This window comes from Equus caballus, chromosome 1 (genome assembly GCF_041296265.1).
Source record: "Equus caballus isolate H_3958 breed thoroughbred chromosome 1, TB-T2T, whole genome shotgun sequence".
Taxonomy (NCBI): domain Eukaryota; kingdom Metazoa; phylum Chordata; class Mammalia; order Perissodactyla; family Equidae; genus Equus; species Equus caballus.
The window spans coordinates 58,139,096-58,162,482 of NC_091684.1; the positions used below are offsets into that span (position 1 = coordinate 58,139,096).

The 23,387-nt window shown below is 40.3% G+C and overlaps 1 protein-coding gene and 2 pseudogenes across 1 annotated transcript in view; all 3 read left to right on the forward strand.

Annotated features, from left to right (window-relative positions):
• The first annotated feature begins 10,588 nt into the window (after positions 1-10,588).
• Positions 10,589-12,023, forward strand: LOC102149671 (unconventional myosin-XVIIIa pseudogene; annotated as a pseudogene).
• A 1,813-nt stretch (positions 12,024-13,836) lies between these two features.
• KIFBP (kinesin family binding protein) overlaps positions 13,837-23,387 on the forward strand; it is a 38,803-nt gene continuing 29,252 nt past the window's right edge. The window contains exon 1 of the mRNA XM_001503642.7: positions 13,837-14,430. Coding sequence (XP_001503692.2) covers positions 14,005-14,430 — 426 coding nt within the window. The 5' untranslated portion in view covers positions 13,837-14,004. The remainder of the gene's footprint in view (positions 14,431-23,387) is intronic.
• On the forward strand, positions 19,359-20,519 carry LOC138918845 (vitamin D 25-hydroxylase pseudogene; annotated as a pseudogene).

A 23,387-nucleotide genomic window follows, 5' to 3' on the forward strand; every position in this document is an offset into this window, starting at 1 on the left:
TGCTTGTCTGATTGTCACTTTAGGATAAATTTTCTAAAGGTAGAATTGCAGGGTCCACATAAACACGTTAAATTTTGGTGCAAGTTGCTCTCCTAAACAGGACCGGTTTACATTCCCACCCTACGGCACAGGCAAGCCTGTTTCCCACATCACCATAAAACTGGATTTGGCTTCCTTTTCTCAGTTTGTTAGGCACAAAATAATACTGTATCATTTTTATTTGCATCTTTTAATTGAGTGAGGATTAACATCTCAAATGTGTTGGGCATTTGCATTTTTTAAAAGTTACACTAAACATTTGTCTTTCTATTGGGGTCTGACTCTTGTTGATGAGAGCTCTAAGTTTATTAGTAATAAACATCCTGTAGCAAATACTTTTTCCAAATTTTCATTTGTCTTTTAACTGTGTGGGGTGTTTTAAGAAAGTTTATTTTTTTATGAGGTGGTAAGTATCAGTCTTTTATCATTTCTGGCTGTCTTATGTTTAGGAGAATATTCTCTACCTCCAAGGTTATAAAAATATTCACCCATATTTTCTTCTAGAACTCTTGATTATGTTTCAATCTTCAGTTCATCTGGGATTTAGTGTGAGGATCAAGAAGTGATCTACCTTTATGCTCCCCACCTCCCTCCCACGTGACTGCTACTAATTCCACACCATTCAGTGACTAATCCATCTTTTCCTCAAATTTTTAAATTTTTATTTTAAAATAATTGTAGACTTAGAAAAGTGTTGCAAAAATAGTAGAGAGTTCCTGCATACTCTCCACTCAGTTTCCACCAGTGTAGCAGTATGTCCTGGAGATGGCTCCATATCAGTTATAGAGATCTTAACTCATTTTTGTTTGTTTTACAACTGCATCATACTCCATTGTGTGGGTAGTTTATTCAACTGTTTTCTTATTTCCTATGTCTGGGCACATAGGTTGTTTCCAATATTTTGCACCTACAAGCTGCTGCAGTGAGGAACCTCGTGTGTATGTATTTTCATACTGTTGGAGGTGTATCTTCAGGGTAGATTCCTGGAAGTGGGATGGCTAGGTCAAAAGATAAATGCATATGTAGTTTTTTGTTATGTATTGGCAAATACCCCTCTGCAATGGGAATCTTTCCCTGCAATTTATTTTTTGAAGAATCCAGGCCATTTGTTCTGTAGACTATGCCACATTCTGAATTTCACTGCTGCATCTTCATCTGTCATTTAACAAGCTCTTTCCCCCACCCCAGACTTAATGTAAATTGGTAATTAGATCTAGAAGGGTACACAATGTCCAGTTGTCCCTCTGTCTTAATAGCAGCAAGAGATTTTCATTTTCTAAATCCATAATTTCATTAGGGTTCTTGGAAAATGGTGATATTCTATCATTTCTTTTTCATTCATGAGCTGGAATACCTCTAAAGAAGGAAACTTGCCCTAATCAACACTTGGGTTACCCTGAATGCTGTTCCTACACAAAGGACAGAATAAGTGCTTGATTCTTCCCCTTTATTTGTGTACCAGATTTCAGAATTATGACTGGTTCCTTGCTTCCTTCAAAGGTGGCCAATGAGTTTTTCATTGTTACCACTGATTCATTATAAATTTGTGGATTTTAACGTTTGATATACTTTAATCTATTGCATTTATTTTATTGATGCTCAAATTTTCCCATCTTTGGCCAGCAAAAGCCTGTTTTTAAGTTGACACCTTCTCAGTCCTTCTGACCTGACCCTCATCTTTGATAGTTTCGTTGATTTCTGGTGTGACAAGATATCCGGACTCATCCTGCCCCAGAACCAGAATCATTTTCTCCAAGGAACTCTGTTTCCTTATAATAGGTAATGCTATTTAGAGCCTACAATCTGGGAACCAAGGCTTATTTTATGTCCTACATTGTTAGTATTATTTTTGTCTGGCTCATTAAATAGTTTAAATTTGTGCTAGATTTTCATTGTTGTTGCTACTATGAAAGTGATCGTTTACTCTATTGCATCATTCCTTTAATAAAAAGTTGTTGATTTTGCATATTTGTGACTGACCTACTTACTGAACTTTTTAACTTTTTCCTGTGTTCAGCTGTTTTACTTTGCTTTTTCAGGAAAACAGTCACACCATCTGTAAATAATGATAATTTTCCCATCTCCTTCCCAATCATTATACCTCTTAATTTGTTTGTTTGTTTTTTTGTCCAATTGCTTTTTCTGGCACTTTCAGATCAATATTATATAGTAAAGATGACATAGTCACCCTAGTCTTATTAATGAATTTTCCATTAAGTTGGCTCCCTGACATAAAAGACAAAAAAATTAGTGCTCTTATTAGTGAGCTTTTTTTACTGGAATGAACAGAACTGATAGACATTAACTGTGCTCTGACCAAACAGGTTAATTCCCTTTCCCCACAACACGCCTTGTGCTTTTCTGTGTCCTCTAATTGTTATCTTCCATGAGGTAGATCTCAGGTCACTGCATCTGGTCATCTGTACTCTATTCTGTTCATTGGACAGCCTCCACAGGGACTGCTTTATAACATCTCACAGGGATCTAAGAATGCACAACCCTCAAAATACTGATATAAAAAGAAGGCCAAGAGAGGGGATATGCTCCCCAAATGGCAGCTAGAACTCTTCCATCTCAAGTTTCCTAGTCCCATGCCTTTGTATTTCTTAGGTGTGTCTAAGGATTTTTCAAAATCCCTATTTGAGTTTTCATCTGGGTATTCTGCCAGTGAGATCTTTAGAGGTCAGCACCATGTGTCATGGTTTATTAATTTAGCTCCTACTACAAGACAGTCTAGCATAATGCTCAAAATTGTGGGCTTTGGAGGAGTGATGTCAGCATGATGGCAGAGTGAGCTCTCTCCCCTAAGATACAATGGAAAGGACATTCATATACCAACAGAGGACATTGACATGATCACAAAAGACATCTGAGAGACCCACGCAGCCATATGTCTGAAGGAGGAGGTGCTGAACCCCCAGAGGAAGTAGAAAGAGGTAAAGAGGTCTCCTCTCCTTCCTGAGTGGCAGTCACCCTGGGACTGTACGCAGCTCTGAGAGGAAAGGGAGGAGGGGGCGGCCCTCCGTGGGAACATCTTTGCTCTCCAAGTTCCCTCACAGCCCACGGGAAAGCCCCATACAGAGGTGACTAAGTTATTGCAGGGTGCAGCTTCATCAAGCTAGCACCCCAGGAAAGCAGATATCGAGGGCAGAGTGAGAACACCCTGGGGATTGCACAGGTGAAAGAAATCGCCCTCCCCCACCTGGTGTCCAGGTCAGCTGGTTGGTCAGAGCAACTGCACAGAGAGAAAGGCAGTGACTGTGAGTGAGTGAGCCATGGATCGTGGTGGGCTCAGAATATACAGCTCTTGACTCCCACTCAGTGGCAGCAAGTGGAAGCTGTGACCAAATACTATCACTATGCAAAGGCACAAATCCATGGACTCAAACAGCATGAAAAAATATATTAAATCTCCAGACCAGAAGGAAAATGACAAGCACCCAGAAATCAATCCTGAAGGCACAGAAATCTATAATCTAAATGACAAAGAATTCAAAATAGCTGTAATTTTAAAAACTCAACCATGTGCAAGAAAACACAGACAGTTCAATGAAATCAGGAACTTCACAAAAGAGCTTGAAACTATAAAGAAGAACCTATCAGAAATTTTGGAGATGAAAAACACTTCGGATGAGCTAGAGAAAAATCCAGACTCCTTGAATAATAGAGCTGACATTGTGGAGAAGAGAATCAGCAGCCTAGAGCACACAAATATAGAAATGCTTCAGATGGAGGAGAGAGAACTAATACTAAAAAGAAATGAAGAAATTCTCCAAGAAATACCTGACTCGATTAGGAAATGCAACATAAAGATTATTGGTATTCCAGAGAGAGAAGAGAAGGAGAAGGGAGCAGAAAGCTTGTTGAAAGAAATGATAGCTGAGAACTTCGCAAACCTGGAGAAAGAGCCGGAAATACAAGTGAAAGAAGCCAATAGATCTCCTAACGATGTCAATGTAAAAAGACCTTCTCCAAGGCATATAGTAGTAAAGCTGGCAAAAGTCAATGACAAAGAAAAAATATTAAAGGCAGCAAGGCAGAAGAAAATAACTTACCGAGGAACCCCTATCAGGCTTTCAGTGGATTTCTCAGCAGAAACCTTACAGGCTAGGAGAGAGTGGAATGATATATTCAAAATTCTGAAAGACAAGAACATTAAGCCAAGAATACTCTGTCCAGCGAAGATATCCTTCAGATATGATGGAGAAATAAAAACTTTCCCAGGTAAACAAAAACTTTTTGTTTGATTCCCTTAGGAGTTTATTGCCACAAGACCCCTCCTACAAGAAATGCTCAAAAAGGCCCTCATACCTAACAAAAAAGAAAGGGGTTACAAAGCCTTGAGCAAGGAGATAAATAGGCAAAGTCAGAAAATTATAGCTCTCCATCAGAACAGGTTAGCAAACACTTAATTATAACAATAAGGATAAAGAGAAGGAAAACACCAAAAATAAATATGGTCTCATCATTTTAGCCACAAACTCACAAAACAAGGTGGAATAAACTGTGACAACAATAATTTAGAAGGGGAAGAGGAAAGGGACTGAACTGGTTTAGTCTAAGGAAATTAGAGGCCATCAGAAAATGGACTATCTTATCTAGGAGATTTTTTTTTATACAAACTGCAGGGAACCACTAAACAAATAATCAGAACAGAGACACAAATGATAAATAAAGAGAAAACTAAGAATACCATCATAGAAAACTACCTAACTGAATTGGTAGTCCAAAATACATGGGATGAGAAACAAAGGAAATGCAGAAGAACTGGAAAACAAGCAATAAAATGGCAGCATTAAGCCCTCATATATCAATAATCACTCTAAATGTAAATGGATTGAATTCTCCCATCAAAAGGCACAGAGTGGCAGAATGGATTAAAAAACAAGACCCAACAATATGCTGCCTACAGGAAACACAACTCAGTTCTAAAGATAAACACAGGCTCAGAGTGAAGGGATGGAAGACAATACTCCAAGCTAATGGCAAACAAAAGAAAGCAGGTGGTGCCATACTTATATCAGACAAAGTAGACTTCAAGACAAAACAGGTAAAGAAATACAAAGAGGGGCAGTATATAATGATAAAAGGGATACTCCACCAAGAAGACATAACACATAAATATATATGCACCGAACACAGGAGCACAAATTACATAAAGGAACTATTAACAAACCTAAAAGGAGATATTAACAACAACACAATAATAGTAGGGGACTTTACCACTCCACTCACATCAATGGATAGAGCATCCAGACAGACAGTCCACAAGGAAGTAGTGGATTTAAAATAAAAACTAGACCAGATTCCCTTTATGGATACATATAGAACACTCCATGCAAAAATAACAGAATACACATTCTTCTCAAGTGCACATGGAGCATTCTCAAGGATAGACCATATGTTGGGAAAGAAGGCAAGCCTCAACAAATTTAAGAAGATTGAAATCATATCAAGCATCTTTTCTGACGATAATGCTATGAAACTAGAAATGAACTACAAGAAAAAAGCTGGGAAAGGGACAAAGATGTGAGGACTAAACAACATGCTATTGAACAACTAATGGATCATTGAAGAAATTAAAGGAGAAGTCAAAAAATATCTGGAGACAAATGAAAATGGAAATACACCATACCAATTCATATGTAATGCAGCAAAAGCAGTCATAAGAGGGAAATTCATAGCATACAGGCACACCTTGACAAACAAGAAAATCTCAAATAAGCAATCTTAAACTACACCTAACAGAATTAGAAAAAGAAGAACAAACAAAGCCAATGCTCAGCAGAAGGAGAGAAATAATAAAAATTAAAGCAGAAATAAATGAAATTGAAACCAAAAAGACAGTAGAAAGGATCAACGAAACAAAGAGCTGGTTCTTTGAGAAGTTAAACAAAACTGACAAACCCTTAGTCAGACTCACTAAGAAAAAAAGAGAGGGCTCAAATAAATAAAATTAGAAATGAAAGAGGAGAAATTACAATGGATACCACAGAAATACAAAGAATTATTAGAGAATACTATGAAAAACTATATGCCAACAAATTGGGCAATCTACAAGAATATAAGGATAAATTCTTAGATGCATAAAACCTCCTAAAACTGAACCAAGAAGAAATACAGAATGTGAATAAACCAATCACAAGTAAAGAGATTGAAACAGTAATCAAAAACCTCCCAAAAAAATAAAACTCCAGGACCAGATGGCTTCTCTGGAGAATTCTACCAAACACTCAAAGATTTAATACTTATCCTTCTTAAACTATTCGAAAAAGTTGATGAGGACAGAACACTTCTGAACACATTCTGTGAGGCCAATATCACACTGATACCAAAGCCAGACAAGGACAACACAAAGAAGGAAAATTATAGGCCAATTTCACTGATGAACATAGATGCAAAAATTCACAACAAAATATTGGCAAACTGAATACAGCAATACTTTAAAAAGATGATATATCTTGATCAAGTGGGATTTATACCAGGGACACAGGGATGGTTCAACATCACAAATCAATCAATGTGATACACCACATTAACAAAATGAGGAATAAAAACCACGTGATCATCTCAACAGATGCACAGAGAGCATTTCACAAGGTCCAACATCCATTTACAATAAAAACTCTCAATAAAATGGGTATAGAAGGAAAGTACCTCAACATAACAAAGGCCATACATGATAAACCAACAGCTAACATCATACTCAATGGGGAAAAACTGATAGCCATCCCTCTGACAACAGGAACAAGACAAGTGTGCCCACTATCACCACTCTTACTCAACATAGTACTCAAGGTTTTGGCCAGAGCAATTAGGCAAGAAAAAGAAATAAAAGGAGTCCAAATAGGCAATGAAGAAGTGAAACTCTCGCTGTTTGCAGATGACATGATTTTACATATAGAAAACCCTAAAGAATCCATGAGAAAACTATAGAAATAATCAACAACTACAGCAAAGTTGCAGGGTACAAAATCAACTTACAAAAATTAGTTGCATTTCTATACTCTACTAATGAACTTACAGAAAGAGAACTCAAGAATACAATCCCATTTACAATTGCAACAAAAAGAAAATATCTAGGAATAAATTTAACCAAGGAGCTGAAAGACCTATACAATGAAAACTATAAGACATTATTGAAAGAAATCAACAATGACATAAAGAAATGGAAAGATATTACATACACCTGGATTGGAAGAATAAATACAGTTAAAATGTCCATTCTACCTAAAGCAATCTACAGATTCAATGCAATCCCAGGCAGAATCCCAATGACATTCTTCATGGAAATAGAACAAAGAATCCTAAAATTCATATCAGGCAACAAAAGACCCCAAATAGTTAAAGCAATCCTAAGAAAAAAGAATAAAGCTGGAGGCATCACAATCCCTGACTTCAAAATATACTACAAAGCCATAGTGATCAAAACAGCATGGTACTGGTATTAAAATAGACACACAAATCAATGGAACAGAATTGAAAGCCCAGAAATAAAACCAAACATATATGGACAGCTAATCTTCAACAAAGGAGCTAAAAACATACAATGGAGAAAGGAGAGTCTTCAATAAATGGTGTTGGGAAAACTGGAAAGCCACATGCAAAAGAATGAAAGTAGACATTCTTTCACCATACACAAAAATTAACTCAAAATGGATCAAAGACTTGAAAGTAAGACCTGAAACCATAAAATTCCTGGCAGAAAATATAGGCAGTACACTCTTTGACATCGGTCTTAGAATGATCTTCTTCAATATCATGTCTACTTGTGCAAGGGAAACAAAAGAAAAAATAAACAAGTGGAACTTCATCAGATTAAAGAGCTTCTGTAAGGCAAAGGAAACCAGGATCAAAATGAAAAGACAACCCACCAACTGGGAGAAAGTATTTGCAAATCATATATCTGACAAGAGGTTAATCTCCAAAATATATAAAGAACTCACACAACTGAACAACAAAAAAACAAACAACCCGATCAAAAAACGGGCAGAAGATATGAACACACATTTTTCCAAAGAAGATATACAGATGCCCATAGGCACATGAAAAAGTGTTCAACATCACTAATCATTAGGGAAATGAAAATCAAAGCTACACCAAGATATCGCCTTATACCCGTTAGAATGGCTATAACAACCACGACAAAAAATAACAAATGTTGGAGAGGATGTTGAGAAAAGGGAACCCTGATGCACTGCTGGTGGGAATGCAAACTGCTGCAGTCACTATAGAAAACAATATGGAGATTTCTCAAAAAATTAAAAATAGAAATACCATACGGGGGCCAGCCCAGTGGCCTAGTGGTTAAGTTCAGTGCACTCTGCTTTGGGGGCCCAGGTTCAATTCCCAGGTGCTGACCTACACCACTCATCGGCAGCCATGCTATGGTGGTGACCCACATACAAAGCAGAGGAAGATTGGCACAGGTGTTAGCTCAGCAACAATCTTCCTCAAGCAAAAAGAGGAAGATTGGCAATGGATGTTACCTCAGGGCGAATCTTCCTCAGCAAAAAATAAAAAAAGGGGCCAATCCCATGGCCAAATGGTTGAATTTGTGTGCTCTGCTTCGGCAGCCAGGGTTTCGCTGGTTCAGATGCTGGGCACGGACTTAGTACTGCTCATCAAGCCTCGCTGAGGCAGCATCCCACATAGTAGAACCAGGAGGACCTACACCTAGAATATACAACTATGTACTGGGAGGCTTTGGCGAGAAGAAGAAAAAAAGAAGAAGAAGATTGGCAACAGATGTTAGCTCAGGTGCCAATCTTTAAAAAAAAAAAAAAGAAATACAATATGACCCAGCTATCCCACTGCTGGGTATTTATCCAAAGAACTTGAAATCAACAATTCAAAGAGAATTATGCACCCCTATGTTCATTGCAGCACTATTCACAATAGCCAAGATGCTGAAGCAACCCAAGTGCCCATCGAATGATGATTGGATAAAGAAGATGTGGCATATATACATATATATATATATATATATACAATGGAATACTACTCAGCCATAAAAAAGACAAAATTGTCCCATTCACAACAACATGGAGAGACCTCGAGGGTACTATGTTAAGCAAAATAAGCCAGACAGAGAAAGATAAACATCATATGATTTCACTCATACATGGAAGATAAATACACGGACAAAGAGAACAGTTTAGTGGTTACCAGTGGAAGGAGGTTGGTGATGGGCACAAGAAGTGAAGGGGTGCATTTCTATGGCGACTGACAAATAATAATGTACAAGTGAAATTTCACCATGTTGTCAATTATTATGACCTCAATAAAAGAAATGTGTGGGCTCTGGAGCAAAACTGCCTACTTATTTTATGTGACCTTCGGTAAACTATTAATCTCTGGATCTCAGTTCCTAAACTGTAGAATGGGGATAATAATTCTATCTCACAGAATTGTTCTGTAGATCAGATGATTTTAATGTAGAGAATGTTATCTGGCTCCTAGTAAGTAATTAGCTCCCATTATTAACCATGTGCCAATCACTTCGCTATTCATGAACAGATATATACTGAGCACCACGTATGATTATTATGGTAATTTTCTTACCAGTCTCCCTGCTTCTTCCCTTCGCCCCCCTTCAGTCTGTTTTCTGAATAATCCTGTAAGTCAGATCTTGTCACTCCTTTCTTCAAAACCATCCAACAGCTACCATCTCACTCAGAATATCCAAAGTCCCTATAGCGGCCTTACAAACCCTGCATAATCAGGCCCACATTACTTTTCTGACTTCATCTCCTACTTCTCTGTCCATTATCTCTACTCCAGCCAAGAGGTCTCCTTGTTCCTTGAAGACGAGGCACACTCCTGTGTCAAAGCCTTTGAATTTGCTGTTCCTGTGTCTGGGATATGAGCCTAATGTCTTCATGGCTCAGTCCCTTACCTTCAGATCTTTACTCAAAGGATGTCTTCTCAGATGGGCTTTTCCTGACCAGTCTGTTTAAAAATTGCACCCTTGCCTCACCTGCTAACACTCCTTATCTCCTCCTTTTTTGTTGTTTCCATAACACTCATCATCTGACGTTACTCTATAGTTTACTTTTTAATATCTTTAATGTCTTTCCCTATACTAGGGCAGAGATTTTTGTCCATTTTTAACTGCTGAATTCATGAGCCTACAACAGTGCCTGGCAAATTAACACTTCAAATATTTATTGAATGAGTGAATGAGTCATCCAAAGTGTTGTGGAAAATGTACTGGTAGGAAGCCAGACTGGCAGCAAGAATACCTGTTAAAAGTAATTCAGACAATGGTGGTCCAAACTATTGGATATGAAAAGTAGACAGATGTAAGAACTATTTAGGAGGTGGACTGGAACGGTACTTGGTTTTCTATTTAAGGATGAGAGAAGAAAGGAGGGTGCAGGAAATCACCTCGGTGTATAGAGGTGCCATTCACTGAGATGCAGAACTTAAGAGCAAACGTGGTGTGGGAGGGAGGGGCATGTGAATAGGAAGGTAATGAGTTCTGATTTGAACATACTGATATACAGGAGTGAGTGGAACACTCAGGTGTGGTTGTTCCAGTTGGGAGATGGATAATACTGCCTGGAGCTCCGGAGAGCCCTCTGGCTGGTAGACCAAGTTTTGGAACTGAGCAGCACATGTCATGGAAGCCCTGGAAATCCATAGGTCCTCCTGGGAGATCAGGAAGGGATCCTGAGGAACACTAACATTTTAAAGATGGATATTTAATTTCATTTATACTCCCTAGAATAGTTCTGTAGAGAGAAGTAACATCATTTGCGTTTATTATGAGAAACCTGAAGCTTAGAAAATTTAACTTGTCAATTAGAAGCAAAGCTGAGATTCAAACTTTCTGTCTATGAGCTTCCAAAATCAGTGCTCCTTTGCGTATCTCAAAGGGCTTTACAGAGCTAGGGCTGGACCACCTGAAGAACAATGCACCCAGCAAGAGGGAGACGGCCCAGCTGAAGAACCAGCCGGAGCGGTCAGAGCTCACCTGTGCAGCAGCCATCCAAGCACAGAAAGCAATGGAGGGGGAGATCGAAGACCTACACCTGCAGATCAATGACATCACCAGAGCCAAGATGGCACTGGAGGAGCAGCTGAGCCACCTTCAGCAGGAGAAGAACGAGATCCAGAAGTAGCTGGAGGAGGGTCAGGAGGACACGAATGAGCTGATGAAGAAGCACAAGGTGGCTGTGGCTCAGGCCTCCTGGGACCTGGCTCAGATGAATGATCCCCAAGCCCAGCGAGAAGAAACCAATAAGGAGAAGCAAGAGCTGCAGGAGAAGTTACAAGCCCGCCAGAGCCAAGTGGAGTTCCTGGGGCAGTCCATGGTGAACAAGTTCCGGTGAGTAGGCAGGAAGCTAAGATCCAGGAGCTGGAGATGTGCCTGGAGTTCGAAAGGGCCCTGGCTAGCTGGCTCAAGGAGAACGTGGAGAAGCTGACAGAGGAGTGGGATCAGAGCACAGCAGCTGAGAATTGGGAGAAGCAGCAGAACAAGAGGTTTCAGTGGCAGCTCTGGGACACCAAGGAGGAGATGGGCGAGCTTGCCAGGAAGGAGGCCGAGGCAAGCAGCAAGAAGTATGAACTGGAAATGGATCTGGAGAGTCTGGAGGCTGCTCACCAGAGCCTGCAGGCCGATCTATAACTGGCATTCAAGCACATTGGGGACCTGCAGGCCGCCGTTGAGGTCCAGATGGAGAGCAATGAGAATGAGGACCTCATCAACAGCGAGGGGGACTCAGATGTGGACTCGGAGCTGGGGAACCGTGTCAACGGGGTCAAGTTGTGGTTGTCAAAAAACAAGGTGCCTTCCAAGGAAGCTTCCAGTGAGGGCAGCTTGAAGATTTCCAGTGCCATCAGCTACTGGCAGTCCCTTGCCCCTGACCGGTCAGATGATCATGCACGACCCTCTCGACAGCACCTCCAGGCCCTCATACTCCCACAACTATCTCAGTGACAGCAACACAGAGGCCAAGCCAATGGAGACCAATGCATAGCCCTGGGGAGTGGTCCACACCCGTCCCACCTGGCCTGCTGCTGCCATGGTGCCTCTCCCAGGAAAGGGCGGGGCTCCCCCACCTGACTGCTGATCTGTATGGGAAACACCCAACCCTCTTGGGTCAGGTGGCTTTCCAGGCTGTGAGTGTCTGACATCTCCACATGGAAGAGGTGGAGGGAAGACAAGTTTCTGAAAACGGAACTTTTTGCTCCTTCTGCCTCCAAGTGCCATCCTCTTGGCTTCTACCTTGGGCCACCGTGGGCAGTGGCAGTTGGCTTGGCACTGCATGGAGCCAGCAAGCTGACCCTCATCTCAGCCCCCTGCTCAGGGACGGTGGACAGATTGCCTACCAGAACATTCTAGGTTGCTGAGTCCATGGGGAGGAGTTAGGGGTAGGAACAACAATTCCTTCCCCCTTGCTTGGGGTGAGGGCTTTCTCTTCTCAGGGCCTGCAGTCTTTTTACTTTTTAATTTAAATACCCAACCTCTCCATCACAGCTGCATCCCTGAGAGTGGGAGGGGACTGCAGTGGCAGGTGCGACCCTGGTGAATGACTAGGAGAATCTCATCTCCATCTTCACTCTTCAGAGAGCAGTTATTTCTCTGTGAAGCTGGATAGATTTGTGAGCAGAGCTGGGTCCAGGTTCTTAAAAGTCAGCATGGGGAGAGGCACTCAGGTGCTTCTGGGTTTGGGTTGAACAAACCTACACAGACGGGGTACATATGTACCATCTGGAACTTCCAGCCCCCACCCCTCCTCGTCTCATCAGTGTGTTAAGAGCAGTGACTTGCTTATAAGTAAACCGATTCATTCCAGCTATGCCAATTCAGGGCTTATTCAAGCACTGCCTCCCTCCCGCTCTGTCCAAGTTGCCTGGACCATAAGCTCAACTTAAGAGGGAAGACCTTGGGTTGAGGGCTTGTCATCAGAAAAACTGAAGACGGAAGATTTGGTCAGTGCTACTGTGTATTAGACATGAGTCCTCACTCTGTGTTTTGAGCCTGCGTTATTTTTCTTCTTCCAGTCGTCCTGACCCCACATACTTATCCAAGCTATGACAACATGCGGCCTGACCATCCCAGCTCCCACCCTAAAAGTCATCCCGCCAACCCCATCAGACTTGGGGGCCCAAGGGCGGTGCCTGGTGCTGCTGCCATCTGCTGTCCCCACTTCACTCCTACAGTTGGTTTGTCCTCATTGGGCTATGCTCTCTTTTCTGTTTACATGATATCTGAAAATAAATGTCCTTTTCCATGTGGAAAAAAAAGTTAAAACCTTCTCTGTCCCTCCCCCCAGATTTGACTTGATAATTTACGAAGGCATGTAATGGAAAAAGCCCTGCATGAGGTGGCTTGTCACAGCTCTGGGACTTAACTCGTGTTACTTTGGGAAGTTGTGTACACATTTCTCCAACCTGTATTTCAGAGTTGAAGTGAAAATATTTATCGATCATTGAGTGCTTTTTACATTCATAGCTTTTACTCAAGAGGCTAGATATTAATTAATAAATTATTTATCCTTGGTAAATCCTTGTTACATTTTTATCCAGTGATGGGCTGGGTTATACGCTAATATCAAACGGTTTCTTCTTCTGAGCATATATCAATTAACGAGAGTAGTTAGCTAGCAATGTTTGTAAGCAATACTTCCATGTGTTCTGTTCAAGTCACCTGATGTCTTTATATAGATACAACTTCACGGGGTCAAGAGAGAGAGGGAGGACCTGACTACTTCAGAGGGCGGGGCAGCCCCTGTGCCCACCCTCATTGACAGCTTTGCTTCCATGACAACGGTTGCTATGGTGACCACTACGCCTTCCCATTGGTCAGCGTAGAGCATATTGCGGTTCCCTTGGCGGACTCCATTAGTTACCGTTCTGCGGCGGCGTGTCGGGGCCGTAAGTGAAGTGTCGCAAAGCAGAAAGAAGGCGGGAGCCCCGATTGCAAACATTGAGGAACCCTAGGCTGTACAGGCCGCTATGGCGAACGCTCCCTGGGCAGAGATTCGTGAGAAATTCCAGGCCGCGCTGGCCTTGTCGCGGGTTGAATTGCATAAAAACCCCGAGAAGGAACCGTACAAGTCCAAATACGGCGCGCGAGCGCTGCTGGAAGAGGTCAAGGCGCTGCTGGGGCCCGCGCCTGAGGACGAGGATGAGCGGCCTCAGGCCGAAGACGGCTTGGGCGCGGGGGACCACGCCCTGGGGCTGCCGGCTGAGGTGGTGGAGGCCGAGGGGCCCATCGCCCAGGGGGCAGTGAGGCTGGCGGTTATCGAGTTCCATCTAGGAGTGAACCACATCGACACCGAGGAGCTGTCGGCGGGGGAGGAGCATCTGGTGAAATGCCTACGGCTGCTGCGCAAGTACCGCCTGTCGCACGACTGCGTCTCCCTCTACATCCAGGCGCAGGTGAGAGTGCGGCCCCCGCTGCTGTCGGCCAGAGCCGAGGGGATGGAGAGGGGCCCCAGTTCTCGCCAAGGCCAGGGGCACATGTTGTAAGGCACAGTTTGTCCCCGCGTTGTTGAGGCTTTGGGATAAGCGGCCTCCAAACTCCCTCTCCACCCTCATTGCCCACTCCAGCCCATCACCTGCTGCTTCGCTTAGTCGTGGTCATCGCGTTGGTTGCCCGAGATAACCTATATCGTAAATGCTCTTTCCGCCTCTTCTCCACCAGCCCAGATCCTGTTCATTCAATTAGGAAAAAATCCAAAGTAATTTAAGTCTTGAAGTCCCAAGGAAATTACAAAGAATGCCTGGAGTACATTCTTAGTTTAAAGCAAGGTATCTAAAATCTTCCGTTTCTATTCTTGCCGTATTCACTTTGTTTGCTCCCCAGGGAATTCCTGCCTAGCCTTCAAAACCTATCTCAAGAGTGACCTCATATTTTTAGTAACTTTCCTTGGGTCATTTTGTTTCAAACTTATTCCTCCCTCCTACCTTTGAATTCTTATGATACTTAGTTTCCCAGTTATATGGTACTTGGTTCATTAATAAATCTAACATTCTCGTCGGGAACATAACACTTCAAAATATAAATATGTATGAACTCCTTGTATGTGCCAGCTTCTTTGCTTAAGCCCACAAACCCTTAAACAGTAGTTGCAGATCCTAATGTATGTGATCCAGGGAACATTTACCAAAATTGATCATATGCTAAGTAGGGCTCAAAGGAAAACCTCAAAATTAAGAAGGAAATTGTATAGGTCATATTCTATTGTCATGACCCAATAAATAAAAGTTATATAATAACAGGAACTTTATGTCTTTTTGCTCGCTATTTATAACCTTAGTACCTGGCACATAGTAGGCCATTCTTAATATTTGTTGAGTGGATGGATGATGTAATGAAATTCATAAGATGTTGAATTCAAACAAAACCTCAATTTTCTTTAACCGTATGGCTGCCTAAGATCTTAATAAACATTTAAACAATTACTCCAATATTTCACAAATAGAATTCGAAACCTTCCTTAATGTAATATAGAATCTCCATTCTATTTTAATACCTCAAATCAGGATGCATCTTCAAGCTAATAGATTTTGTGTCATAATTTACTTGGCAGTGTTTTGTTGACATAAAATAATTGTGTATCTTAACAAATTGTGACATCTTACGTTCAGTGAAATGTAGTATTTCAAACAGCCTTTTCTGAAGGGTGAAGTATTAGAAGTATCTTTGCTAAAATCAGGAACAAAACCTCAATTAGAAGTTCTGGCCATTGCAATAATATAGAAAGCAAATAAGAGTTACTAATTTTGGAAAAATAAAGTAATTTATAAAAATAAATATCGTTTGCACATGTGATCCTTGTATACCTAAAATACCTAAAGTCATCAACTAAAAAACTGTTGGAATTATCAGTTAAGTAAAGCAGAGAATATAAGGTAGATATATAGTATCAGTAGTATTCTTGTATACAAGCAATAACTTGTTAAAAATGTTTTTAGAAAGTGCATTCACAAAAGCAGTATTAGGGGTTATAGAACTGGTAATTTTCTAAGGCAATATACCATGTTCCTGGGTGGCAAGATTAAGCATAATAGTATTATTCCGATATTCATTTATAGGTATGATGCAGTTCTTGCTGAAATCACAATAGGCTTTTTTCTTGGAACTTGACAAAATGAATATGTTTATCTGAAAGAATAAAGAAAAGTGAATATAAAAATATGAAAAGAGGTCTTCCCCATTTTACTGAGGAGGAAACTGCAGCACAGAAATGCTGACCAATTTGCAGACAGTCACATTGCTGCTGACTGGCAGAGGAAAAGGCCAGAAGACAAGCTTGTGTTTGGAAAGGTGTCCTGACCTCAGAAGGAGGCAGAGGTTTCCGGAGCTCTGACACTGCCTGAGCTCACCTGTTTCGTTTTGGATCCATGTGTGCTCAGCAAGGGCTCTGCCGAGTGCTGGGGATGAAGACGTGAAGGATTTTAGGGAGTCACTCTTCTGAGAGAGAAAATTAATGTAATTATCAACTGCACATTGTGGTGAGTGCTTTGAAGGAAAAGTGCAGAAGGGCTGTTTGGCAGTTGTGTTATTTCAGGTAGGGGCTTAAATCCTATTTAAACCAGTTTTTACAAGAATTATTCTAGGCTTTTGCAGCTCTCTAGTGCGTTACATTGTTAAAGGGAAACTGGATTTAGGTAAAGCAAATATATATAGTTCTTAGATTTTACTTTCCACCCTCCAGTTCTCTAGGAATGGACTGTATTTCTATGATTTCCATTGAATATATTTGATCTTTGGTATGTTGGTACAAAGCGTCATAATATTCTAGAGAAATCATGAGATGTGAAAGCATGAGACTAGAGGTTAAGTCCTCTTTCTTCAGATAAAACTTGACCTTCACTTCTCTGAATTTTAATTTTTTCTCATGTGAGGACAAAAATAACTGAAGGCAGTTAGGTGCTACTCTAATGTTCTTGGTTATTAATTACGGAACAATTTATTAGGCCTGCAAATTTAGAAGTATTTTTAAACCAATTATGTGAAATGGTGTCTTGCAGAATAGGAAATTGTTTTTCGTATGTAAATATTTGAACCGAAAGGAAGGCTACATTTGCAATGAACATTCTTTTCGGGAAGCAGGTGGTCTGAGTCTCCTATCATAACAGATTACAAGTTAAATCATAAATGTGCTGGAAGACTCATCTTGGGATACACAGATCTGGTTCAATGTATTTGAGAATTTGGCTCGATTAACCAGTCTTATTGCTGGTACAACTATTTGAGGTGACCATGGTCCTTTACAAAGAGGGCCCTTACTGGAGGTGGTAAAATCGAAGAGGGCTAATCTGTGCTGTTAGGTGCATAAGGGACAGAGGAAAAAGAGAGAGGAGCGAAAGTGAAAAGGATGTGTGCATTGAAGAGTAGACATTGTTTGCCTGTCTCTGCCTTAGGCTTAAGTTGAAAACCACCTAAGATATTAACTATTAGCTATGGCAGGATTTGATCTTAGTTGTGAAACACTGCTAAAGGTCTCCCATTGTCTTAGAATTATTTCCCAATTCTGACAATGTCAAAGTTAGTGTAAGTTGTTAAAATACTATACCTTTTTGGAAGTGGGAGGAGACGGTTATTTCCTGTACTTCTGGAAGGATTCGGAGGTGTGTGCTCACAGAAAATAATTTAGACTTGAAAATTGCTTATGAGAAATGACAGTCACTTCAAGTGACACCTACTTTTATGAAGTCTGTGAATTCAATTCTTTATAATTCTTTTTTGTTTTAAACATTAGCTTCAACTTATTTCTTTTTCTTTTTGGTGAGGAAGATTGGCCCTGAGGTAACATCTGTTGCCAGTCTTCCTCTTTTTGCTTGAGGAAAATTGTCCTGAGCTAACGTCTGTGCCAGTCTTCCTCTATTTTGTATAAGGGATGCTGGCAGAGCATGGCCTGAATGAGCAGTGTGTAGGTCTGCGCCTGGGATCCTAACCTAAGAACCCTAGGCTGCTGAAGTGGAACACACGAACTTAACCACCACACCTCTGGGCTGGCCTTCTTTATAATTCCTGAAAGGAAGACAACCAGTCCTCAGGTCTTACACATTCATTTTAGAGGCAATCTTAAATAGAAATGTACCACATTGAGAATTACCCTTTCCTTGGAGATTCACTCTGAATGTGTAAGCTTCTGCAGTGACTTTAATCTTAGTCCAAATTTTGAGAAGCATTCTCTAGCTAGCAAAACTAATGCAAGTGGTTTTTACAGATTATTTTCAGGTAAATGTAAAGACAATAAGATAATTCCTTTAAGCAAGTAGAGTTGACAACATATTAATTTATTTGTGTAATAAGCATTTATTGAGACCTGTAAGCACAGCACTGAGAGTCTATGGAGGATTCAAAGACCAAAGAGGTGAAATCACTGATTCTGAGGAGTGTCTAATTTAGCAGGCAAGCAGAAGACGAGAACATGAATGTTTCTTGTTGAAGGTATTATTAAATAACTGTCATGGTTGCTTCTAAGCATGTGCTTTGGTGGTTCAAAGGAGAGAGAGAAAAAGAGTGCACCAACAAAGGCTCTGTGGAGGATGGTCCCTAAAGACTTGGTATGATTTGCTATACAGCATGGCACTCGAGGGAGGCATTCCAGAGAGAAAACAGCCCAAGCAAAGGTTGAAAAGTGTGTGGCAGTTATTTACCAGTTTTCATCAACAGCACTCTTCGCATTCCTCTGTTATTAGCACTTAGCCCATGGTGTTGTAATAATATGGTTAAATGTGTGCCTCCACCACTATTCATTAATTCAGCATATATTTGTCAGTTGTCTTCATATACTATGTACTGTCCTGGGTGCAAAGATATAGCAGTAAACAAAGCAGAGATAAAAATCTCTGCCCTCGTGTAGCTTACATTCTAGTGGCAGGCAAGACACACAACATAAACACAATAAGTAAATTATATAATGTTAAATTATATAATATGTTAGAGTACGGAGGATGACATAAACTAAATCAGGGAGATGGAAAATGCTAGGGGGTGAAATTTTAAATAGGTTAATCAGAGCAGGCCTCACTGCAAAGAAGGCATCTGAGCAAAGCCTTAAAGGAAATAAAGGAGAAAGCTGTAGGAATTCTAGGGGAAGGACGTTCCAGGCCAAGAGAACAAGCACAAAGGCCAGGAAGCAGGAGTGTGCCGTGTGGAGAATCATCTTTAGAGAGACAGGAGGCTGTTGTGCTAACATACGGGAGACATGAAGGTGGCCTGGATCGGAGTGGCAGTAGAGGAAGTGATCTTCACTTTAGGTCTTGGAGGCATAGTGACTGTGGTTCACAATGGCTGTGAGGCAGTAAAGGAGTAGCCCGTCCATCTAAGTGACATTTTTGTGGACAGACCATGTCTTCCTTTGTTCATGATGATGACAAAAATGGGAGGCTTACTCGATTCCAGATATGGCTGAGGATGGATTGATCACAGAAGATTAGCTGTAAACAGCTTTTGCTATTTTGGATCTGGCAAAATCTTTGAGTCTAAAATCTTAGAAGAAACCAAAGTTTTCATTGATGGTATTGAAATATGCAAAGGTAGACCTTTCCTCTTGACTTTAAACAATTAATAACAAATGCTGTTTCAAACATAACTGATCTGATCATTTTTGGAAAACAGTTTGCTTATGAAGACACTGATTTTCAGCACGATCGAGTTATTTGGTGAAAATGTGGAGCTGGCTGCCAGTGCCTCAGCCTTTCCATGGATTGGCATCTTACCTTTTGGAAAACATCAACAGCTGCTTAGAAATGCAGCTGTGGCCTACGATTTTTCTCCCCAGGCTTATTGAAAAAGTTCCTGGTGACAAAAAGCCTCAGTTGCCTCAGCATTTTGTTGGTGCTTATTTAGATGAGATGGATCAAGGTAAAAATGACCCATCGTCTGCTTTCTCCAAAGAAAAGCTAATTTTCTCTGTGGATGAACTCATCATTGCTGGAACCAAAACTATAACCAATGTGCTATGGTGGGCAGTTCTTTTCATGGCCCTTTATCCTAACATTCAAGGACGGGTTCAGAAGGAGCTTGATTTAATTATGGGACCCAGTGGGAAGCCATCTTGGGATGACACATGCAAAATGCCTTATACTGAGGCAGTTTTGTGTGAAGTTTTAAGATTCTGTAATATAGCGCCATTAGCGATTTTCCATGGAGCCTCTGTAGATGTAGTTGTATGTGGTGATTCCATTCCTAAAGGCAAAGCAGTTATTACAAATCTTTATTCTGTACACTTCAATGAAGAGTACTGGAGAGACCCAGAAGTATTCTATCCTGAGCAATTTCTGGACAGCAGTGGACTTTTTGCCGAGAAGGAAGCTTTGCTTCCTTTTTGCTTAGGAAGAAGAGATGGTCCTGGAGAACAGCTGGCTCAGTGGAAATGTTCCTGTTTTTTACAGCATTGCTTCAGCTGTTTCACTTGCATTCTCCAGATGAACTGGTTCCAAATCTGAAGCCCAGGTTAGGCATGACATGCCAACCGCAGCCTTACCTCATCTGTGCAGAAAGACACTGAAAGTGCATGGATGTTTTGTGGAACAAGACTATATGTTCACCTCACCTCTGAACCTTGTTTAATTAGTCTGTGTGTTTAGACAAAAGTCACAGCGTCATAAAGCCAATGAACACAGATCTGTCTTTAAAAACAGTACTACTACTAATAATAAGCAATAATAAGCATTAGCTATGAAAAAAAAAGAAAAGTAATGCACTAAAACTAGCCTGCCAGGTACTAAAACAGTTAAGCAATAGTAATTTAATTAGATTCGGTTTGTGCTAGACTGTTTCCAAATTCTATTCAGTTGATCTGTTTATTCCATTACCACACTATAGCATTTTATTACATTTAATATTTGCTATACATGATGAGAGATTTGACCTCACTAATGATAAGCAAACTAAAAGAATGAAATAGAAAAATTGTAACAGATTGGCAGAAATTATTAAAGATATTTATTATACTCGTTGTTGAAGAGATTGAGGAAATGGATACTATCCATTAGCATTATTGCTAGTGGAAATAGAAATTCATAGAACTTTTCTGGAGATGAGTAGTTGTCAAAACTCTCGAGTCAATGGGCTGGCCCAGTGGCATAATGGTTAAGTTTGGTACACTCTGCTTTGGCAGCCCAGATTCTCAGTTCAAAACCTGGGCGTGGACCTACACCTCTTGTCAGCCTTGCTGCTCACTGGCAGCGATCCACGTACAAAATAGAGGAAGATTGGTACAGATGTTAGCTTAGGGCTAATCTTCCTCAAGCAAAAAAAAAAGAAGATTGGCAACAGATGTTAGCTCAGGGCGAATCTTAGCAAAAAAAGAACGGAAAAACAAAAAAACTCTTGAGTCAAGACTTTGACTTATAAGTTCCACATCAATATTCTAAAATAATATTGGGACAGGTATGCAAAGGTATGTTAACATGGATGTTCATCACAGCATTGTTAATTTAAAAAAAAGAATAAATATCAGTCAGTAGATATATGGTTAAATATGTTCTGGTACATCCATAGAGAAGAACAGTATGCAGCTATTAAAAATAATCATTTATATCTGTTAACCAAAATTATCAATATTAAGAGGGAGAGGGAAGACCATATGGCATGTTTGGAATTATGTAGAATGATTTCATTTGCGTGAAAGACTACCTATACATGTGTGTGTGTGTCTATGTGTAGGAAAAAGTTTGAAAGTGTCAGTTCATGGGGGATTATAGTGTTCCGACTGCTTTGACTCAATCTGGTGTCTCCTTCCTGGGACACTATAGATATACAGGATGTGGACCCACGTTAGATTATCAAAAGAGACTGTCCGCTTCTGTCTTCACCAGGTTCTGGGGGCCCTAGGGAGATTTTCCTCTGGTTTTCTTCTAATTTTTGCTATCGGCAGTATACACTTGCATTATCATTTTGAGTGATATTTAACTAATTCACTGTAGTAAAATTCCCTGAAAAATTAGATTATTCTCCCCACTGCCAGGATATATATGTATAAGGAGTACCTTTTGTGTGTGTTGATAGCTTTATTGAGGTACCATTGACATACAATAAACCCACATATCTTAAGTATACAATTTGATGAATTTTGACATAGGTATATACCCATGAAACAATCGCTGCAGTCAAAGTAATGAACATAACCATCACCACTGAAAGTTTCATTGTGCTCCTTTGTGATCCTTCCCTCCCTCCTTTATTCTCTCTCTCCCTTCTCCTTGTCCTCCTCCTCTACGTTTTCTAAATTTTCATTATGGAATCATACAGTGTACATACTCTTCTTTTGTTCTGACTTCTTTCACTCAGCATCGTTGTTTCATCGCTGTGTCTGAGATGATCATGTTTGTTTCTTTTTTAGTCTGTTAATATGGTGAATTACATTGATTGATTTTTCAATGTTAAACCAAAGTTTCCTTCGTGTGATAAACTCCACTTAGAGTTTTTCCTAAGTAAAACTTGGGTAAAGTATTAGACTTTCTATATATTGGTGGAGTCAATTTGCTAAAATTTTGTTAACATTTTTTGTATGCACATGAAGGGTATCAATCTGTAGTTTTCTTGTTAGGCCTTTGGTTTAGTATGAGATGGGAAGTGACCTTTCCTCTTCACTTTTCTGGAAGAATTTGTGTAGATTTGGTATTGTTTCTTCCTTACATGTTTGTGGAATTCACCAGTAGTACTTTTTTAGCTGTTTTTATTTTATATTTGACTTCCCCAGGGTCCTGCAAAGGACCTCATAAGTAGTATAGAGGAGAGAACTAACGAATCTCAGTACATTGTCACTATGACCTACAGTCCTAGACACTGAGGACTGAGCAAGTCGCTTAAACATATACATATAGAATAGGTATATTATGTGAAGCCAGGAGACCAGCAGTCTCTGTTCCAGGAGAATGATCAAGTTACCTTGGAACTGAGGGTTTCTAAATATTTTTTGTCATGTGCCCCTTTTGCAGTCTAGTGAAGCCTGTGTTTCATAAAACAATAATGATTTTAAATGTATAAAATAGAATGTAAAGAATTACAAAAGAAACCAATAATATAGAAGTTATTGAAATATTTTTTCATGTGTGTTTGTTTTTTTAATTAAGATTATGATAGTTTACAACCTTGTGAAACTTCAGTTGTACATTATTGTTAGTCATGTTGTAGGTGCACCACTTCACCCTTTGTGCCCTGCCCCCACTCCCCCTTTCCCCTGGTGACCACCGATCAATTCTCTTTGTCTATATGTTAACTTCCACCTGTGAGTGGAGTCATACAGAGTTCATCTTTCTCTGTCTGACTTATTTCACTTAACATAATACCCTCAAGGTCCATCCATGTTGTTGTGAATGGGACGATTTTGTCCTTTTTTATGGCTGAGTAGTATTCCATTGTATATATATAC